Raw genomic sequence first — 22,103 nt, 5'->3', positions numbered from 1 at the left:
TAATCTTTTTCATGTTTACTTATTTTTGAGAGAGAGAAAGAGACAGAGAACGAGAGGGGTGGAGGCAGAAAGAGAGGGAGACACAGAATCCATGGCAGGCTCCAGGCTCTGAGCTGTCAGCACAGAGCCTGATGTGGAGTTCAAACTCAAACTGTTAGATCATGACCTGAGCTGAAGTCGGACGTTTCACCAACTGAGCCACCCAGGTGCCCCTATACAGTATAGTCTTTAACTGAAATTTTTATTGACATAATTATAGATTCACTTGTTGTTGTAAGAAATAATACAGGGAAAGGCCTTCTACATTTTGCTCAGTTTGCCCTCAAAGTAATATTTTGCAAACTATGGTATTAGACTCTAGAGATTAACATTTATCCTACTCATTTTCCCCTGATTATACTTGTACTCATTTATGTATTAAGTTCCATACAATTTTATCACATGTGTAGCTTCATACATCCAGCGCCAGTCAACATACTTAATATTTCCAACATTACAAGAATTCCTGGTGATTCCATTTAAAATTCATATCTCCCTCTCTCCCACCCATGCTTCACCTCCCACCACAGTCCTACTGCTAGGCATCCATTGGCTTGTTCTCCATTCCTAAAATATTGTCATTTGAAAATATTAACTAAATAGTATCATACAATATGTAACTTACTGTGACTGGCTTTTTATCACTCAGCAAAATTTCTGATTCACCCAGAGTGTTACATGAATCAATAGTTTGGTCCTTTTTATTGCTGAGAAGTATTTATTACATGGGATATATGTACCACGGGTTGCTTGACTATTCTGCTGACAGATGACTGCATTTTTGGGCTATTACAAATAAAGGTGCTGTGAACATTTGTGTACAGGTGTGTAAACGTTTTCACTTCTTGGGGATAAACGTCCAAGAGTACAATGGCTATAGTATTAAAATTCCATATTTAGTTTTATAAGAAACTAACGCATTATCTTCCCGAGAAACTCTCCATCTTATGTCGCCATAAGCAAGGTAAGAGTGATCCACTTTCTCCATACCCTTGAATGCATTTGGTAAATCACGTTTGTTTTTTTTTATTTTAGCTGTTCTCATTAATTAGTGTAGTATAAACCTACTGATATTTAATTGTGCTTTTAATTTTCATTTCCCTGATAGTTAATGATTTTGAACCTCTCTTAATATGTCCATTTGGCAAGTTTATCTCATTGCTTCATGTCTTTGCCAATTTTCTAATCAGCATGTTTGGTTCCTTTAAGGCTGAATACTGAGACTTCCTCATATATTCCACATAGAAGTCTCTTCTAGGAAATGTGACTTATAAATATATTTTCCCAGTGTATAGTTTCTATTTTAATCTTGATATGGGCCATTGCAGGGCAAGTTTATAATATTAATGAACTCCAATTTATCATGCTTTCCTTTAATAAATCAGGCCTTTGGTGTCAAGTCTAAGAATCCTTTGCTCAGCCCTACATCCTGAAGACTGTTCTCTTATTTTTTTCTAGAATTTGTGTAGCTCTGAGTTTACATTTTGGTATATGCTTCATTTAGAGTTGACTTTTGTACAAGGTGTAAGGTTTGGGTTCTGCTGCATTGTTTGCCTATATATATGTTCAGTTGTTCCACTACCATTTGCTGAAAAGACTACCCTTTTCCATTGAAATACTTTTGCCCCGTTGTAAAAAATCAGTCAAATATATTTTTGTGGATCTATTTCTGGGTCCATCAATCCTATACTCTCTCGATTGCTGTACTATGTAATAAGACAATATAAGAAAGAGTAATTTCTATGATTATTATACTTATGTAGTAAGACAATATGAGAAAGAGTGATTCTTCCCTCTTTATTTTTCTTTGTCAAATTTTATTAGCTATTCTATGGCCTGTACCCTTCCATATAAATTTTCGAATAAGCTTGCTATATCTACAAAATATCTTCCAAGGATTTTGATGTAATTTCATTGCAACTATAATCAATTTGGAAAGAATTAGTGTAGTTGTTATGATGAATCTTCCAATCCATAAATATCTCTCCGTTTATTCAGGTCTTCCTTGATATCTTTCATCATTTTATAATTTTCAGCATGCAGATCCTGTGCATGTTTTATTAAATGTATACTCAATTTCATTTTCTCTCCTTCTCTTCGAAGCAACTATAAATAGTACTGTTTTTAATTTGAATTTCCAGATATTCATTGACAACGTATAAAGATATACTATTATTGTTTTCTTTATCAAGTTGAGGAAATTCCCCTCTATACCAAACTTGCTGGGAGAGTTCTTTGTATCTTTTTTTTCAGATTCTTTTAATTAAGAGCAACATGTTACAAAACAGGCCAGCAGGTTCATCAGAGAGAACACAGGAAAAAGAGATAATAAAAGCCTACGTGAGTTTGAGAAAAAATAACAACTAGCCCCCAAACTACCAAACTACTCAGGCCTAAATTTAATTGGATCAGAACTGTGGAGCAATTAATGCCCTGGGGTACCGCTGAACACAACAGAGTAATCAGGGGCAAATTAGGGCTGATTAGCAGATGGTTGTGATACCAAATGTAGCACAGAGCTTAACAGAGAGATCAGGGAGGGAGACAATCAAAGAGAACAATGTTAAACCTCATGGGGACTGTGCCCATGCCAAAGGCTATGCCCTTTGAGGAATATCGCCACAGGCTTCCCATTGCAGAATAGACCTCACTAAAATAGTCTAGCAAAGTCAAATAAATAAGCACACAACAAAGGAAAATCAGTAACGAAAGCTGACACAATAAATATCCTAAAATGTACAGCATTCAACAAAAACAACAAAGTACAAAACATGTAAAGAAACAGAAAAGTGTAACCCATACACAGAATAAAAAACAGGAAATAAAAGCTGCTTATGAGAGGGCTCAGATATTGGTTTTAACAAAAATATCAGAGACGTTATTATAAATATAAGCAAATAGCTAAAGAAGGCCATGGTGAAAGAGGTAAAAAAAAAAAGATGTGATGACAATTTTTCATGAAATAAAGACTACCAATAGATAGAAATTATATAAAAAGAATATAATGGCAATTCTAAAGTTAAAAATAAAATAAATGAAAATTTCACCAACAAAGTTCAACAGTAGATTTGAACAACAAAAAAATAATAAAAAATAAAAAACGACCTCCCAACATGTAGTTCAATAGATATTATGCAATGTTAAGTACAGAGAGAAAATAATGAAGGAAAATGGAAGGAACTTCAGAAAAATGTAGAATATTATTAAGTATACCAACACAAGTATGATGGGTTACCAGAAAGACAGGAGAGAGAAAGCAGCAGAAAAAAATATTTGAAGAATAATGGCTGAAAACTTCCCAAATTTGATGAAATACGTTAATATATATATATATATATATATATATATATATATACACACACACACACCCAAGAAGTGTATATATATATACACACACACACCCAAGAAGTTCAATAAACTCCAAGGGGATAAACACAAAGAGAATCTCAATAGGAAACATTACAATAAACATTCTGAAAGACAGAGACAAAAGTCTTGAAAGCAGCAAGAGAAATATGTGTTGGAATAAGGGATCTTAATAAGATGAACATATGACTTCATATCCAAAACAATGGAGGCCATAAGACAGTGGGATGCCAAGTTTAGAATACTTAAAGGAAAAAATAGTCAACCAAGAATCTTGTATGTAGTCAACTTTTTTTTTTTTTAATGAAGGCAAAATAGACATCCTTAGATACATGAAAACGTAGAGAGGGTGTTGCTAGCAGACCCACTTTACAAGAAATACTAAAGTTATTTCTTCAGGTTAAAAGAAATTGATTCCAGCCAGCAATTCAAATGAAAAAACAAAAAGCACCAGTAAAGGGAATTATGTACGTAAGTATATATAAATACAGTATAGCTAAATATTTCTCCTGCCTTCTCTTAAGTGATTTAAAAAGCAATTGTATAAGACTATGTATATAATTATAATGTTATGCCTATAACTTATGGAAATGTAATTTATTTGACAATACAAGAAAATGGGTGAAAATCTGTATTGGAGTAAGAAAATGATATCAGATGGTAACTCGAATCCTCAAGAATAAAGAGAACCAGAAATAAGAAGGTTAATATAAGAAACTCTATAAGCATACACTTGTTCTCCTTTCATGGCTCAGCTTTTTTAAGAGACAAAATTATATAAAGTAATAACTATAACAACATATTGGGTTTGTAACATACACGAATGATATAATATGCATACTAATTATAGCAGAAAAGGAGGGAATATGGAATAGAGCCATATAACAGAATTTCTATACCTCACCGGAATTAAGTTAATTCAAATCTGAGGTAGGTCTGGCAAGTTAAGATATGTATGGTAAGCTCTAAAACAACAACTCAAAAATAAAAAATTTACTGACAAAACAATTAAAGGAATCGAAATGCTACAAAAGAAAATAGTGACTTAATGCAAAAGAAAACAGTAAAGCAGAAACAGAGGAACAAAAATGGTGAGACATACAAAAAAACAGTAAGTGAAATGGTAGACATAAATTCAACACATCACAACCTTAAATATCCATTCAAAAGGCAGAGATTGCAGGTACCTGGGTGGCTCATTCAGTTAAGCGCCCAACTTCAGCTCAGGTCATGATCTCCTGGTTCATGAGTTTGAGCCTGTGCTGACAGCTCAGAACCTGGAGCCTGCTTCGGGTTCTGTGTCTCCCTCTCTCTCTGCCCCTTCCCCACTCATGCTCTGTCTCTGTCTCTCAAAAATAAATCAGTGTTAAAAACATTTTAAAGAAAAAAAAAAGGCAGAGATTGCAAGGCTTTCTCTGGTGGCTCAGTGGGTTCAGCATCTGACCCTTGGTTTTGGCTCAGGTCACGATCTCACAGCTTCATGGGTTCAAGCCCGATATCAGGCTCTGCACTGGCACCATGGAGCCTACTTGGGTTTCTCTCTCTCTCCCTCTCTCTCTTCTCCTCCCCAACTTGCAATGCCTGTGTCTCCCTGAAAATAAATAAATAAACTTAAAAAAAAGGCAGAGATTGTGAGACTGGATTTGAAAAACAAAAATATACAAAACAAACTGTGACTCTGACTACATGCCGCCTACATGAGATACACTGTAGATCAAACAAATATAAAAGGTTGAAAGTAAAAACAAAAATAGGAAAAGATGTATCATGCAAAAAACAATTACACAGGAGCTGAATGGATATACTAAATAATTGACAAACAGCAAAGAAATAATATCTTGTTACATGGCTTACTAACAAGAGAAACTTCTGTGGGAAAAATATTCCAAGAATTATTTTACATACCAAGCAATGCATTCTAAATCACTACAACACATCTCTTTTGACACTGGTCACCATTATAATCAAATACTATTAGATGAAATGCAGGAGAACAGGTGTTCCCTAAATTTCAATTTGATAGAGACTTTCATATTGGTATTCCTAAAATAGAACAAAGGAAAAAGTGAGCCAGAGACTTCATAATCCTCAACATTCTAGCTTAAAGGGAAGGATAGCAGAAGAACACTTCATTAGACGTTTAATAAAAATAGGCTACACAGTATGTGTGGTGACTTAGATTAGTTTTCAGCAACTAAAACTATGGCTCCCTTTGGCTGTGACTGGTATATATTTTCCCACCATGTATACTGGGTGCGGCCTCTCTGACTTGCTTTGGCCAATGTAGTATATGGATGGAGATTTAAAAGTTTTTGCCCTGTTTATCTGGTCTTTTGTGATCCACTCTTAGGAGACCACTTCCTCAGGACCCACTACCTCTTCATCTGGGCACCAGAATGAACATGCACGGAGTAGACACAAACCCAAGCCATAGTCTTAAACTTGAATCAGAGCCATCCAGTGGAGCTAAACCTAAATCAGATGTACTACAGTGTAACTGCAGATTCAGAAGGATAAAAATAAATGCATATTACAAGCTGAGAAAGAAAGAGAAGTAAAAATCAAGTTGATAAAAACTGAGAAGAAACTGAGGGTTGTTGGGGGTGGGAGGGAGGGGAAAGTGGGTGATGGGCATTGAGGAGGGCACCTGTTGGGATGAGCACTGGGTGTTGTATGGAAACCAATTGGACAATAAATTTCATATTAAAAAAAATCAAGTTGAAAAGGAAAACAAAAGAAAGCACAGATTAAAGCTTAGAGGAGAGAAAAAATATACTACTTTCAAAGAATTGAAGGAATTATAGTATTACTAGATTGTGGAACTCAGAGGAAAGTCTGGTAAGATGTGGCTAAACACATGGACAGGACTAACTTTTGCAGCTGCTTAGAAGCCATTTTAAGCAGTTTGAACTTGATCATAGGGTTATGAGATGCCTTTGAAGGTTTTAGAAGTACGTATAAACTGATTCAATTTGCATATTAGAAATATAATACTGGTTACAGCATGATATATACAATCAATATAATATAATGATTGAAGGAAAACAATATTTAGGACAAGAGAAATAGACAAGAGAATGGAGTCACTGGACATTTCAAAGAAAAAATTGGAATACTGTCAATGCAATTAGTTGAATGTGTGTGCTGTATGTCTGTACACTAAAGAATAGATTGAGGCCAACAATCCAAACCCAAGTCTGTGGTTCAAGCAAAAGGGGGTGGGTGTCTGAGACAAGCAGCAATGGATAATAAGATGTACGAGATATACTGGAACATACATGCAATGCCTGAACTGGTAACACTGATATATAAATAATCTGTACATAAGTGACCATTGAGACTATATGGTAAATGAAACCAAAACAGAAGATTTGTTGTCTAAGAGCAGAATATCTCAAATGTCACCCTAAGGAACACAGGGATCTAAGGGATGATAGAAGGAAATACTTAAAAACATAAATAAAATTGGGTGAGAAAGGGGGAAGGAAAATTAGGAGAATGTAGTGCCATGGAAAGAAAGAAGAGACAGTGTTCTAAAAACAGGATCAAATAATGCTGCTGACAGGACAATTAAGACTGGAGCAAGAAGGGATACCTGGGTGGCTCAGTCGGTTAAGCATTCAACTTTGGCTCAGACCATGATCTCATGGTCCATGAGTTTGAGCCCTGTTGGGCCCTGTGCTGACAGCTCAGAGCCTGGAGCCTGCTTTGGATTCTGTGTCTCCCTCTCTCTCTACCCCTCCCCCACTTGCACTCTGTCTCTCTCTCACACACAAATAAATAAACATTAAAAAAAGAGACTGAAGCAAGAAGCTGAAAATTTAGGTCTATAAGTTTTCTATGTCCTATGCCTCAGTAGTTTCAAAGGAGCAATATGAGTAGAAATCAGATCACAGTACAGTAAGAAATAAATTTTAAATTACAAATTGACAATGTGGATTGCAATAATACATTTCTTTCTAATATGTAGTATAGTGCCTAAACATACTAGGCATACAATTAATATTTATTGACTTGAATAAAAGTAAAGAAAGAAAAACATTTTATTATTTCTTTCCCTTTTTTCAAGTTTTTATTTAAATTCCAGTTAGTTAACATACAGTGTCATATTACTTTCAGGTATATAATTTAGTGAATCAATACTTACATACAACACCCTGTGCTCATCACAAGAGCCCTCCTTAATCCCCATCACCTTTTTAACTCATCCTCCCACCGACCTCACCTCCGGTCACCATCAGATTGTTCTCTATAGTTAAGACTTTGTTTCTTGGTTTTCTTCTCTTTTGAAAAACATTTCAATTCAAAAATACTCCTAGGAAAATATTTCCTCTCTTTGGTAGGCATTTTGAAATGCTTTGGATTATTTAAACAGATCTACCAGATTATGTGCAAAATAACAAAAAACTGAAGTTGAAACATCCTCTTTGGGAATAGGTCAATAGTGATCTTGAGGATGATAGTCTTATTAATTATTTTGGCTGGCAATTCAGAATATACAAAATTCCTTTTTTAAATGTCATATTTAAAAAATAAATAAAAATTATAATAAATACAACTTAGATTTAATTTTCAGAAAAATTCTTCACAGTCCAAGGCTTCAGCCAGATGATCATCAGAATTTTCTTTCTAAAATGCACATTTCATAATTAACTCTGCAAATACTTTATCATTTTGTTCCAAGAAAATTTTTCTGCCACATTTCCTCTGTACTAACAACCACACTTGTATACCCAACACTACCACCCTGATCACCGAACACCATCACTTTGCTATCATACAACCTGTTTTCCAACCATTAAAAATCAATTTGCTCCCTGATGAAAATTATTTAATCATTACTTTGAAAACCCATTCTTCTTATCTAGAATTCCCTCTCATGTAATATCCCTTTTCTGAACTCCTAGTTATCCTTCAACACCTTGCTTCAACATAACTCTTACTAAGAACTTTTCCTGCTTTAATATCATCTCTGTAAAAATCACAGAGAAGGAAATATAATCTAGAACTCTCCAACTCATAAATATCTTTCACATCCATATCAATGACAAATCGCTGATACAACAAATGGCTCAGAGAACATTTTATGACCTAAACAAAACCAAAATATGCCCCTGGACTCTGTATAAAGATACTAAGAGAGTCTTTTCCCTTTCATCTCTGGGATAGCTAAATTTGGATGCTATAACTGCAACTAAAATAGAATACAACACAGTCAACATACATTGTGAAACTCAGTCAATTCAATAATTATTTATAAAGCACAGTATAAAGGATGCCAAGGGATATAGTTTTATATATAGTATCGTCATCTACAGATAGTGAAAGCTTTACTTCTTCTTTGCCGATTTAGATGCCTTTTATTTCTTTCTATTGTCTGATTGCTGTGGCTTGGACTTCCAATACTATGTTGGGTAACAGTGATGAAAGTAGACATCCTTGTCTTGTTCCTGACCTTAGGGGGAAAGCTCTCAGTTTTTTCCCATTAAGGATAAGGGTAGCTATGGGCTTTTCGTGTATGGCCGTTATTATATTGAGGAACATTCCCTCTAAACCTACTTTGTTGAGAGTATTTATCATGAATGGATGTTAAGAGATGAAGTTTTGGGAAATACAGTCAGAGATGAAATTGGGTTCCTGGAAGTTCCCAAAGGCATTTCCTCTGGATGCCCTGTTTTCTAAGCCTACAATGTCCCTTGTTTTACTTTAAAGGTAATTTAAAGCTGTATTTCGATATCTACAACTGAAAGAATGATTATTAATATATTCTGTGAACTACATAAGGGTAGAGACTACATTGTATTCTATTCTATTCACTAGCAAAATGTCTTATATATGATTGAAACTTAGAAATGGCTTGAAAGTGTAGCCAAAATTTTATACAAATGTTCAACAGCTGCCATTTCTGTAAGTACTACTTTACGAGTTGTTCACTTATAAAGTTAAATAAATTTTTATAAGTTTTTCACTGACTCAAAACACAGAAGCTACTTTAATAAGCAACAACCATTACTATGTCTTTTTATTTTGTTCATTATAGAGTTCATAACATACAGAGTTCTATTATCATACAAGTAAGTTTCATCCTTTAATAACAAGATTAGACTCAAGTTGGATCAACCTAAATGAAGTATTTTTCTACTTTCCTGCATATCATTAAAAACTTCTCCTTATTCAAGTATTACCTTTTAAATTGATCTGTTCAATCTATTCAAATATATGTGCAAACATTACTACTGAAAGTGCTTAAAAGAATTGTGATGGAAAAAACTGCCACATAAAATTATGAAAATACTATTGATATTAATTCATGCAAAATATATGTGAAATGTTTGGCTTACATGAAAAGATATTTTGTTATGCAAACAACAAATAATTAAATATTAAACTCTTCATACATCTTTTATGTTTTAGCATGTAAGAATGCAAAGAATTAAATTACAGACAGAAAGGCTAAAGTAACCTGAAGCGCTTTCTTTTAACTATATTCACAATGTTCTCTCCCTATACAGTAACCCTATTGATACAAGTATTAAAATAAATTAAGTAAAAGTGATCATAAAAGTTAAGTGTTACTTTATCTCAAAAACAATGTTTGCTTGTTAGAAATATCACTGATACAATTCTGTGAAAAGAAAACAGTGATATTTATTTTTAGAAATTTCTTGGTATCTCATGGTTATATGGATATTTTTCAATAGAAATTAGTTTTTTTGCACTTTTTTTATTTCAGCCACTTTTCAAAATAACTGCTTCCATTGAGTGTAGTTTGTAAATACTTATGAACAATTTTATCTACGGATTGTAAATTTTCTCATAACTTGCAGCTTGGAATCCACAGTAGTATGTACTTTTGAAATCTAAAATACATAGACATATGTCTACAACCTGACTAACATTTACCTACAGTTACTTGGAAGCTTAAATCTAAGGTACTAAATAAAACACATTACAAACAAAAACATAAAACCACACATACAGTAACTATATATAGTCATAGTAATATATATAGTTATATATGTTATATATATAGTGATTATATAGAATTATAGTAACATATATAGTTACTATATATGTGGTTCACTCATTTGGTGAACAAACCTATGGACAGCATATTTATTCATATTTACATAATTTATTCATAATTGATTCATAATTACATGTAGAATATCTACCTCCTTCCAAAATAGAGGGAATAAATTTATCCTTCTGCAAAAACAACAAGTAAAATAGATAAAACATATGAAACACCTGTTTTCAGAAATGGGATATCAAGCAGGACAGTAATTCCTGAGTGGAGAAAAAAAATGAGGTGAGCATTTAAATGTCACAGATTATTGTCATTTTGAGGTTGCATCAAAAGGACAGTGAACACATGTGTATCCCAGAAATTTTCTAGAGTTGAGGAGATAAAACTGACAATCTGCAGAGGCCAAGGTAGCTAGAGTTTATAGGAAAGTATACTAGAGAAGACAGAACTTCCTAGAGTGCTATGGAGATTTTCTGAGGATCCCCTTGAGTCATCAGGTGAAGATTACTTACTGACAAAGAAAGACATTGGGGAAAAATCCATCTGAAAGGAACAGAGAAAATAATTCTCAAAACTCACACAGAGTTGGGAATATTTCATGGTCCTGAGAGTCAGAGTGGAAAACTTATAATTCATACATCATAAAATACAGTACCCAAAAGAACAGAGCCTCAGTGATGAAAAATTAACACCAGGTTAAGTGCTGCTTTGTTCCTACCTAACAAAACAAAAGTAAGCCTTGTAAAGATCATTTTTTTACAAGAAAATTAGCTCCATCCCAAAACAAAGCTAAAATTTATTTAACCAAATAGAAACATACCTACCACCCAAAAAGGTAAAATTCAGAATATTTCGTATCTAATCAAAATATGACCCATAAGGAGCAGGAAAATAAAACAACAGAAAAGAAACTCAGAAGAGATACAAATTATAGAATTTGTAGATAATTTATAGAAGAGTTATAATAACCATATTCCATATATTAAAGAAGGCAGAAAAAGAACAGAGTATGTTAAATAGAGGCATGGAAGATATTTTCTAAAAAACCTTATCAGAATTCTCAAGCTAAAAAATATAATATCTGAGGTGAAATATACACTGAATGTGATTAATATGAAATTGGACACTATAAAAAAGATTAATAAATTTCAATTACAGGAAAAGAAAATATCCCAAATGAAACACAAAGAGAAAAAAAAAGAATGAATAAAAAACAGAAACAGAGCATTAGGAAGCCCAGGAACAATTTCAAGCAGTCTGATATACATACAATTGCAATTCCCAAAGGAGAAGAAAGGCGTAGCAGAAAAAAACAATTGAGAAATATGGTTTACAAATCTGGTGATGAGTATAATTTTATTTGTATATAAAGTTCAGTAAAACTCATCCACAAGAAACAAGAAGAAACCAAACTTCTGTACACCATTATCAAATTGGCCAAAAAGAGTGAAAAAGAGAAAAAAAAATGCAGAGAGAGGAAAAAAACCATCACATACAAAGAAAAAGGTTAAGAGCAGATTTCTCATTAAGAACAATGCAAGCCAAAAGACACTGGAGGAACATTTTGAAAGGAAAGAAAGAAAAAAGCTACAATTTAGAATTCTTCAACTCCCCCCAAAAGTGAAATAAAGACATTTTCAGAATACACAATGATATAATTCATTGCCAGCAGATCTACACTGAGTTGTAAGTCCTTGAGTCCCTTAGACAGTAGGAAAATGAGACTAGATAGAAATCAGATTCTACAAAAAGGAAAGAGGAAAGATGAATTTTTTATTGTTTTTTTTATTTTTTTTAATGTTTATTTTTGAGAGGGAGGACACACACGCACAAAAGGGGGAGGGGCAGAAAGAGAGGAGGACAGAGGATCCAAAATGGGCTCTGTGACCACAGTGAGCCCAAAGCAGGGCTTGAGCTCAGGAACTGAGAGATTGTGACCTGAGCCAAAGTTGGATGCTCACACGACTGAGCCACCCAGGCACCCCTTAAGTTTAATACATTAAAAAAATTGAGTGATGTAACACTACCTGTAAGTAAACAATGAAAAATTTAAGAAGTACAGTAAAACCTTGGATTGCAAGTAACTTGTTTTGCAAGTGCTCTGCAAGACAGACAAACATTTCTAATAAATTTCAACTTGATAAATGAGTGATGTCTTGCAATATGAATAGTACGTGATGCCGAACATCATATGATCATAACTATGCCAATGGTTATGAAATCTGCTTTGATACATGAGTGCTTTGGATTACAAGCATGTTTCTGAAATGAATTATGCTCACAAACCAAGGTTTTACAGTATATGAATAAAATAACACAGTATGGAACTGTAGCTATAAGCCAACAGACAGAATAAAATGAAATCATAAAAAAATGCTCAATTTAAAAAGGCAGAAAAAGAACAAGGAATAAAGACCAAAAGAAAAATAATAAACAAATAATAAGATTTAAATCAAAAGATATAAATATAAGTATGTCACATGCACATGGTTTAAGATTGGATAAACTCCATGCTGTCTAAAAGATACCCACTTTAAATATAAAAGCAAAAATAGATTAAAATAAAAGGATGAAAAATGATACAGCATGCTATAGCTTACTAGAGAGGGAGTCAAGAGGGAGGAGTAGTAGGATGATGCTATGCTTGCTTCATCCCTTGAACACAGCTAGATAAATATCAAATCATTCTGAACACCCAAGAAATCGATCTTAGGACTAAGAAAAAAAAATGGAAGTATGAGATGTGAAGATGTGATCTGGGGCCCACAAGAATCGTGTGTGCTATGGAGGAGAAGGAGCCCTGATCACAGGGAGAGGAGAGAGGGCGAGAGACAGCAGAGTACAGGGGACTGCACAAGAAAAATACTTTCCCAAAACCACTGACCAGGAAAACAAGAGGAGCTAATTATCATGAATTTTTAAAACCAGTGAAACTCAAAGACTGAAGTTTTAGAAGCCCATGCCATGGCCGGTGTGGAGCCTGGCAGGCACAGCAGTGCTCCTGTGGAGGAGGGCAGAGGCCCTGGTGGGGACAGAGCAGTCTGAGGATCCCCTGGGTCACACCTGGAGAGATGGTTTCCCTTCCTGGAGTGCATTTGGGAGAGGTAACACTAACTCTCAGAAGACAAAAGAGCCATTGGGCAATACTGCACTGCCCCATTCCTTAGCATAGGAGAAGAGACACCTGCTGAGGGCTGTTAGCCTGGACACCAGCCTGGTCTGACCCTTCCCCTGAGGAACAGTGTGGGTCACCAACACACCAGATCCCTAGAATTTGGAGTTTGGAAACTCAGCCAGTGTGGCTGTGGTAAACACAGATGCACTGCACTGCTGGGCAGGCAGACAGCCGAACACAGGGTGAAAGTGGGAATCTAAGGGAGGCATGGGACACACGAGGGGAGATTGTTCATTGTTCTGAGGACTTCCTGGACAGTGGCAGATGCAAACTCCCCTTTCCAATGACGAGCACACAGGCTGGCGACATTTTTCTCCCTTGCCCATTAGTACAAACTGACTTTAGTGAGCAGAACAGTGCCCACAGCAGAGGCCTAAGCTGCTTAGCCCAAGTTCCACCCTGCTGTGCTCTGCAGGTACGTCTATACTAGGACAAATGTGCCTGAGAGCCAGAAGAGAAGTGGGTCCCTGCCCCAGAAGACCCGCAAAAACCTCCTGCGTGGACCAAGTCTACTGACCATAGAGTGCTGAAAAGCTTCAGCTCTAGTGGAAATACAATCAGGCCTATTTTAAAAAGCAGACTAATAGACACCTAGTTAAAATTCAACACACTGGTCAAGGTCCAAACATTCCCCACTCCAGACAAAGAGAAACTCTGCAGAGGACTGGCGTAACCAAAAGAGCAGCCAAAACACAACAGCAGAGCACACACAGCATACACCACAAACTTCCTGAAGCACCAGACCTGCAAAGCATATGACCTAATAAAGTCATTACTCTCAGAAACAAAAAACATATGAGGCTTTCCTGACACAAAGAAGACAGAGACCTAGACAAAACGCCAAGATGGAGGAATTCATCCTAAAAGAAAGAACAAGAAAAGGTCACAGCCAGGAATCTAATTGAAATAATAGATGTAAGTAATATCCCTGATCAAGAATTTATCTTTTTATTATTTTTTTGAAATGTTTATTTTTGAGAGAGAAAGAGCACCAGTGGAGGAGGGGCAGAGGGAGGTAGAGAGAGAATCTGAAGCAGGCTTTGCACTGTCAGCGCAAAGCCTGACTTGGGGTTCGAATGAACAAATCATGAGATCATGACCTAAGCTGAAGTCAAACACTCAACCAACTGAGCAATCCAGGTGCCCCCTGATCAGGAATTTAAACCAACAATCATAAGGATCCTAGTTGGACTTAAGAAAAGCATAGAAGACATCAGGCAGTCCCTTACGCAGAGATAAAAGACCTAACAGCTAGTCTTGCTGAAAATAAAAATGTTGTAACCAAGAGGCAAAAACCAATTGGTTCTAATGAACACAAGGGCAGAAGAGGCAGAAGAATTTATAAATATCATAGAAGGTAAAATTATAGAAAATAATGAAGCTGAAAAGAAGAGGGAAAGAAAAACATTGGATCACAAAAGTAGACATAGGGAACTCAACAAATCCATAAAGCATAATAACATTCATATCATATGAGTCTCAGAGAAAAAGAGAAGGGGAAAGGGGGCAGAAGGTTTATTTGAGCAGTACAAAGAGACTGAGATCATACCATGCATATTTTCAGACTCCAACACTCTGAAATTTGAAGTCAACCAGAAAAAAGCCTGCTTGATATTCTCTCTCCCTCTCTGCCCCCACCCCACTCGCTTGTCTCTCTCTTTTTCTTTCTCTCTCAAAATAATAAACTTAAAAAAAGGAAATTAGACAGTTTTCACCTTAAGAAACAAGAAAAGAGGAACAATTTACTCAAAGTAAGCAAAAGAAAGGGAATAAAGAGTAGAAATTAATGAAATTTAAAAAATAGAGGAAATAAATGAAACCATCTGTTCCCTTAAGAAAAAAAATCAATGAAAGTGACAACTCTCTAGCCATACTGACAAAGGGGAAAAAAATAGAGAGAAGAGAAACAAATTGTGAATATCAGAAATGAGAGTGATGACATCACTAAATAACATGTAAATATTATTAATCTTTTGCCAATAAATTCTACAAATTAAATCAAATGGGAGAAATACAACTACAACTGGGAGACACAAATCAATAGAGCTCACTCCAAAAGAAATAACCAGAAAAGTTCTAAATCTATTAAAAAAATTGGATTTTTAGTTAAAACCTTCCCACAAAGAAAGGTGTATTAGTCCAAATACATTGTGTTGAATTCTACCACAAATTTTTTTAAAAAAAATTTTTTTTTCAACGTTTATTTATTTTTGGGACAGAGGGAGACAGAGCATGAATGGGGGAGGGGCAGAGAGAGAGGGAGACACAGAATCGGAAACAGGCTCCAGGCTCTGAGCCATCAGCCCAGAGCCCGACGCGGGGCTCGAACTCATGGACGGCGAGATCGTGACCTGGCTGAAGTCGGACGCTTAACCGACTGCGCCACCCAGGCGCCCCTCTACCACAAATTTAAGAAAAAATAATAATAATAACAATTACACACAGATATTTCAGTAAATTACAGAGGAAGTAATATTTCCCATTCATTTTATAAGACCAGCAGTACAATGATACAAAGTCAAACAACATTACAAGAATAGAAAGCTATAGACTAATAGCCCTCATAAATATAGGTATAAAAATTCTTAACAAAATTTTTAAAAAGCAAATACAATGATGCATGACAAAATAAATGACCAAGCGGAGCTTATCACTATATAACAAGATTGATTAAACATTCAAAAGTGGATTGGATTCAAAAGTGGATTTCAATTCTATTAGCAAATATATACTAAATAAAATAATCTTACTATTTTATATTTAATAATTAAAGTTTATTATAGTCCAAAAAAACACACATAGTCATATGCTTTAATATGACATATTCCTCAGAACTAATGCAATGACTTTAATCATAGAGTAGGAATTCAGCTCTACTCATTTTGACCATCACAACTGGACTCTAAATTTTATTATTTAGGGAGAGTGGAATATTTCAACTTTATTACACATTCAGGTTTGGCTCCTAGAATATATTACTAGTATGTTCTCAAATGAAAATCCAATTTAAAAAGTTAATATTTAGTCATTAAATATTCATTAAAATTCTATAGTAACTATGTAATTTGCTTAAAAATGAAATAATTAGATAACCAAGACATGAAGAACATAAAAAAATTAAAAATGTAACAATTGTATCAGTTTTAATTACTACTTAATAAGGTTAATAGATGAGCCCTTTGGTTGCCTTTGAACATAATTTCAATTGGCCAAGGGAAATCTGATTCATATTTCTGTATAAATCTTAGAAAATAAAATGATATATCTAACATCATCAATGTCAAAATTTTTAAAAACTATATGGAAATATTTTCAGCATTTTTGGACTATAACAGTGTCGAAATAAATCACCATACAATGAAGAAATAAGTTTATCAAATAATTCTCATTACTGAGTAGTAATTTATAATATTTCTTGAATGGTCGGGGCGCCTGGGTGGCGCAGTCGGTTAAGCGTCCGACTTCAGCCAGGTCACGATCTCGCAGTCCGGGAGTTCGAGCCCCGCGTCAGGCTCTGGGCTGATGGCTCAGAGCCTGGAGCCTGTTTCCGATTCTGTGTCTCCCTCTCTCTCTGCCCCTCCCCCGTTCATGCTCTGTCTCTCTCTGTCCCAAAAATAAATAAAAACGTTGGAAAAAAAAAAAAAAGTAAAGACAATTTTCTCCTAAATATATGACTTTTAAAAATACTGTGTTCCCACAAATCACATAGAAAATAATATTAAAAAATAATAATAATCCAGTTAAGAAATGGGCAGAAGGGGCGCCTGGGTGGCGCAGTCGGTTAAGCGTCCGACTTCAGCCAGGTCACGATCTCGCGGTCCGGGAGTTCGAGCCCCGCGTCGGGCTCTGGGCTGATGGCTCGGAGCCTGGAGCCTGTTTCCGATCCTGTGTCTCCCTCTCTCTCTGCCCCTCCCCCGTTCATGCTCTGTCTCTCTCTGTCCCAAAAATAAATAAACGTTGAAAAAAAAATTAAAAAAAAAAAAAAAGAAATGGGCAGAAGACACGAGTAGATATTTTTCCAAAGAAGACATACAGATGGCCAACACACACATGAAAAGTTGTTTAACATCACTCATCATCAGGGATATATAAGTTAAAACCGTGATGAGATAACCTCCTCTCACACCTGTCAGAATGGCTAAAATTAACAACACAGGAAACAACAAATGTTGGTTAGGATGCAGAGAAAGGGGGAACCCATTACACTGTTGGTGGGAATGCAAACTAATGCAGCCAATCTGGAGAACAATATGGAGGCTCCTCAAATAGTTCAAAATAGAACTGCCCTATGATACATCAACTCACTACTGGTATTTATCAAAAGGATACAAAAATACCGATTCAAAGGGACACATGTACTCTGATGTTTACAGCAGCATTTTCAATAATAGCCAAAGTATGGAAAGAGCCCAAATGTCCATCAACTGATGAATGGATAAATAAGATGTAGTATATATGCATGTACATACACACACACACACACACACACACACAGGAATATTACTCAACCATCAAAATGAAAGAAATCTTGCTATTTGTAACAACATGGATGGAGCTAGAGTGTATTATGCTAAGCAAAGTAAGTCAGTCAGAGAAAAGATAAATACCATATTATTTCACTCATGTGGAATATAAAAGATGAAAAGATGTACATGGGTGGGGGAGAAGAAAAGAGAGAGGCAGACCATAAAACAGACTCTTAACTATACAGAACTGAGGGTTGATGGAGGGAGGTGGGTGGGCTACATGAGTGATGAGTATTAAGGAGGGCACTCGTGACGAATCACTAGATTCTACTCCTGAAGCCAATATTATACTGTATATTAACTAACTAGAATTTGAATAAAAACTTGAAACCTAAAACTAAAACCCGTACAAACATTTTCAGTCACATATCATAAACTGTCATTAATATAAAAGGGGAAAGAATGATCTATAATTTTTTTTGAGAGAATATGTGTGGATGTGTGCATGTATGTGAACAGGGGAGGGACAGAGGGAGAGGGAGAGAGAGAGCATCTTAAGCAGGTTCCACGCCCAGCACAGAGCCTGACATGGGGCTCAATCTCACCACCATGAAATCATGACCTGAGCTGAAATCAGGAGTTGGACACTTAACCAACTGAGTTGCCCAGGTACACCATGTAAATTTTAAAAGATTTTAAAATATAATAACCTAGCACAGAGCTTGATATGTATGAGATATTCCAAAAAATAATCTGAATTCCATCTAATCAAATAACCAGTCATAAAAGAATGAGTATATGAACAAATTCCAACATTACAACATACAGGCTTTTCTTTCATAAAAGCATAAATTAAGAGCACAAACCCTGGATATTTCAAGATAGACAGAACTTCCTTAATGTTTTCCTAGCAATAAGTCTAAAGCCTTTTGCAGCCTATCACTAAACACAATAAAAACTGAAATATACAAAGTGAAAGATAAAAAAGATAGAAAGAAATATGTACATATATAGCATTAAGAAACCAATAGTGAGAGGCAGTGGATCTTAAAGAACTGTTAAGTTGCTTACCTTAAATCTTTAATGAAAGTTTAAATAATGTTCAGTATATAATAAAGCAAAAATGAGATTCTAAACACAGCAAATAATTTTAAGTAGAGTTGTAGGAAGAGAGTATCTAACCCTCAGGTGAAATACACAATTAATCAAAAAACCCAATCTAATTATTTCAAGTTTTGATGCATTTTTTTAAATTTTTATTCATTTATGAGAGAGAGAGAAAAGAGCGTGAGGGGGGAGGGGCAGAGACAGAGGGAGACACAGAGTCTGAAGCAGGCTCCAGGCTCTGAGTTGTCAGCACAGAGCGCCACACAGGGCTTGAACCCATGAATCCGTTAGATCATGACTCGAGCTGAAGTCGGACGCTTAACCGACTGAGCCACTGAGGCGACCCTTGATACATTTGTAAAATATGATTTCACTGAAAAATTTGTACACCGATTGATTCAATATCATAAGTATGAATTATTTTTATAAACATTCAACGTACCCTTTTTTATCAAGGTTACATACATTTTTCATGTTTTTCGAGAAATAAAAATCTTATCCATATCATTACTTTGAACAAAAGTAGCACTGTTTTTGTGAAAAAAATATTCAATGGTCATTATGTTAAATACTATTAACACTTACCTGTATTTTAATAGGCCAGGAAAAGTTGCTGACATACACATAGAATGTAATGTTAGGATTGCTTCTGAAGTTAAATTTTTCATAGGAAAAACTATCTCTGTATTCCTTTATATTAGTCTTGGACACTATAGGAGTCTCCTCCCCAGATATCGTTCCAGCTAAAATGTAAATAATAAAAACAAACTGTAAATTTTCATATTAGGAAAAAAGGATATTTTAACTTAAAAATAGATATTTACTTAATTTTTATAACTACACTTATAAAAACAATTATCAAAATAAACTTCTTTAGTATTTAGAGTGACAAAGGAGAAATAAGATTAATCATAAATGTAATGGAAACAGTATAAAATTATTTTTTTTAATGATACCACTGATTAAGTAAGTGCTATGGACTAGGCACTGGTGAAGAAGCTTTATATTCTTCTCTAATAACAATTTTACCCCCAAGGTATTCCATCTCTTTTTTCAAATTTAAACCTGAGCCTTAGAAAGATTAAAACACTTGCCTTAATTTTATAGCTACTGAATGGTAAATTTCTCTTTGGAACTCAGGTGTCCATTAGCTCCAGACACTGAATTCTTTCTATTCACTACTCCACAGAGCCTCTCAAAACAAATCAGGACATATTTCACATGTCTCAATCCAATTAAAACATAGAAAAGAAATCAATTTATTTGTCTTAACCACAAATTGAACCATCACTACTTTGAATAAATTGAAACGAGGCTATAATTTAAAACATGAGATAAATGTTCAATTAGTTAAACACATATTGCATACTCAATAAATATTTACTGAAATTAACCAAATGGAACAAAGTATTTCCAACAATCTTACCAAGCCCTCTACTTTAACAAATGGTAAAAATATTTAGAATTAGTATACTGGGCAACTGAATTAATTTCTAACTCATCACCTATTCCAAAAGCACCTGGGTTGCTGTTTTAAAAAGCAGGTTTCATGAACCCATCTCCCAATCTGATAAATCAAAATTTCTGAGATTTGGTTTTGGGAATCTGAAAGTTACAAGTAATTTCTTGCATGATAAAATCATCATTCTAATCTAATTGTAGAGGTTTTGTATATTTTTGTTGACAGATTTTAGAACACTTCTGGAGTCAGTTTATTATGCCAAAGTAATTTTCAAATTAGTAATACAAGTTTTCATGAATTCTTAATTAATGAAGCTCACAGTCCCAAGATTTTACTATAAGGTGGACACCATTGTAGCAAAATGTGTATATATTTGCCCAAACTTCTCATTTTTTTAACACATGTAATATAGGTTCTAGAAGTGCAAAGACTATCTCACTCTCGAATTCTATGTCTCCATGATTCTACATATTAAAAGAGCATAGTGACCTAAGAATACATATATTTTCTTTTCTTTCTTTCTGTTTTTAGTAGGCTCCGTGCACAGTGTGGAGCCATAGTATGGGGCTAGAACTCACGACCCTGAGATCAAGAGCCCAAGAGCTGAATGCCCAACTGTCTGGACACCCAGGCACCCCAGAATCCACATGTTTTCCTTAAAGAGGATTCCAACACATTGTGCAACAGTATAGCTTTGATACAGAAAATAAAAATCAATACAATTTCTTAGTATGTAAATACGAAAAAAAGTGAGCATACTTTTTCATAATCCAACAGACAGTTTGTATTTCATCTTGGTTCTATTTTTTAAAAGTCAAAATTTTCAAGTTCTAAAACTTATTACAGAAGACATATTAAGGAGAGGGTTTTTTTTTAACCCTTTCTCAGCACCAAAGCTGACAAAGGTGTTGGTATATTTCTAAGTTTGAAAGGAATAAAAACCTATTAATTTATCAACATGCACAGAATTTGTCTTATATCAATATTAAGGTTAATAATTAAATTTATAGCTTTATGATAGTGAGTCAAATAATTGAAATCACATCCCAATCATTAAAGAAGTACTCTATCTTAATTAAAATCATAGCAATTCATAACAATGTCTTTTTAAAAAATTAAGTGGTGTATAATATTTGTTACCCATCTAATTTAATTGAATAAGGGACAAAGTTAAAAAAATGAAACTTTTTTAATAATGCTACTTATTACTTGTACCTGAACCAGCACAATTATTATGACATATATATTTTAATTTCAATTTTTTGAATTAACAAAAAAAAGATCATGTTAGAACATCTTCCATATACAAACAAATGTAAAAGATGTGACAACAAAATTCTCTTACCTGTTGAACCAACTGACCATGTAATGTTGAGATTAAAGTTGTTTGATGCATTAATCGAAATATCCAAATTTTTGTTTGACTACGAAGAAAGAAAATATTAGGGTTACAAAAAT

At 34.6% G+C, this 22,103-nt stretch overlaps 1 protein-coding gene across 2 annotated transcripts in view; it reads right to left on the bottom strand.

Moving 5' to 3' along the window:
• Positions 1-22,103, bottom strand: part of ATRNL1 (attractin like 1) — a 784,731-nt gene that overhangs the window by 446,607 nt on the left and 316,021 nt on the right. For both annotated transcript variants that reach the window (XM_045439061.1, XM_045439062.1), the window contains exons 23-24: positions 21,991-22,069; positions 19,769-19,926 (exon numbers count right to left, since the gene is read on the bottom strand). In XM_045439061.1, the coding sequence (XP_045295017.1) occupies positions 19,769-19,926; positions 21,991-22,069 (237 nt within the window). The remainder of the gene's footprint in view (positions 1-19,768; positions 19,927-21,990; positions 22,070-22,103) is intronic.

The sequence above is a fragment of the Leopardus geoffroyi genome, chromosome D2 (assembly GCF_018350155.1).
Source record: "Leopardus geoffroyi isolate Oge1 chromosome D2, O.geoffroyi_Oge1_pat1.0, whole genome shotgun sequence".
Classification (NCBI taxonomy): Eukaryota; Metazoa; Chordata; class Mammalia; order Carnivora; family Felidae; genus Leopardus; species Leopardus geoffroyi.
Note: the sequence above shows the minus strand (reverse complement) of the source record. Positions and strands in the feature narration are given on the sequence as shown.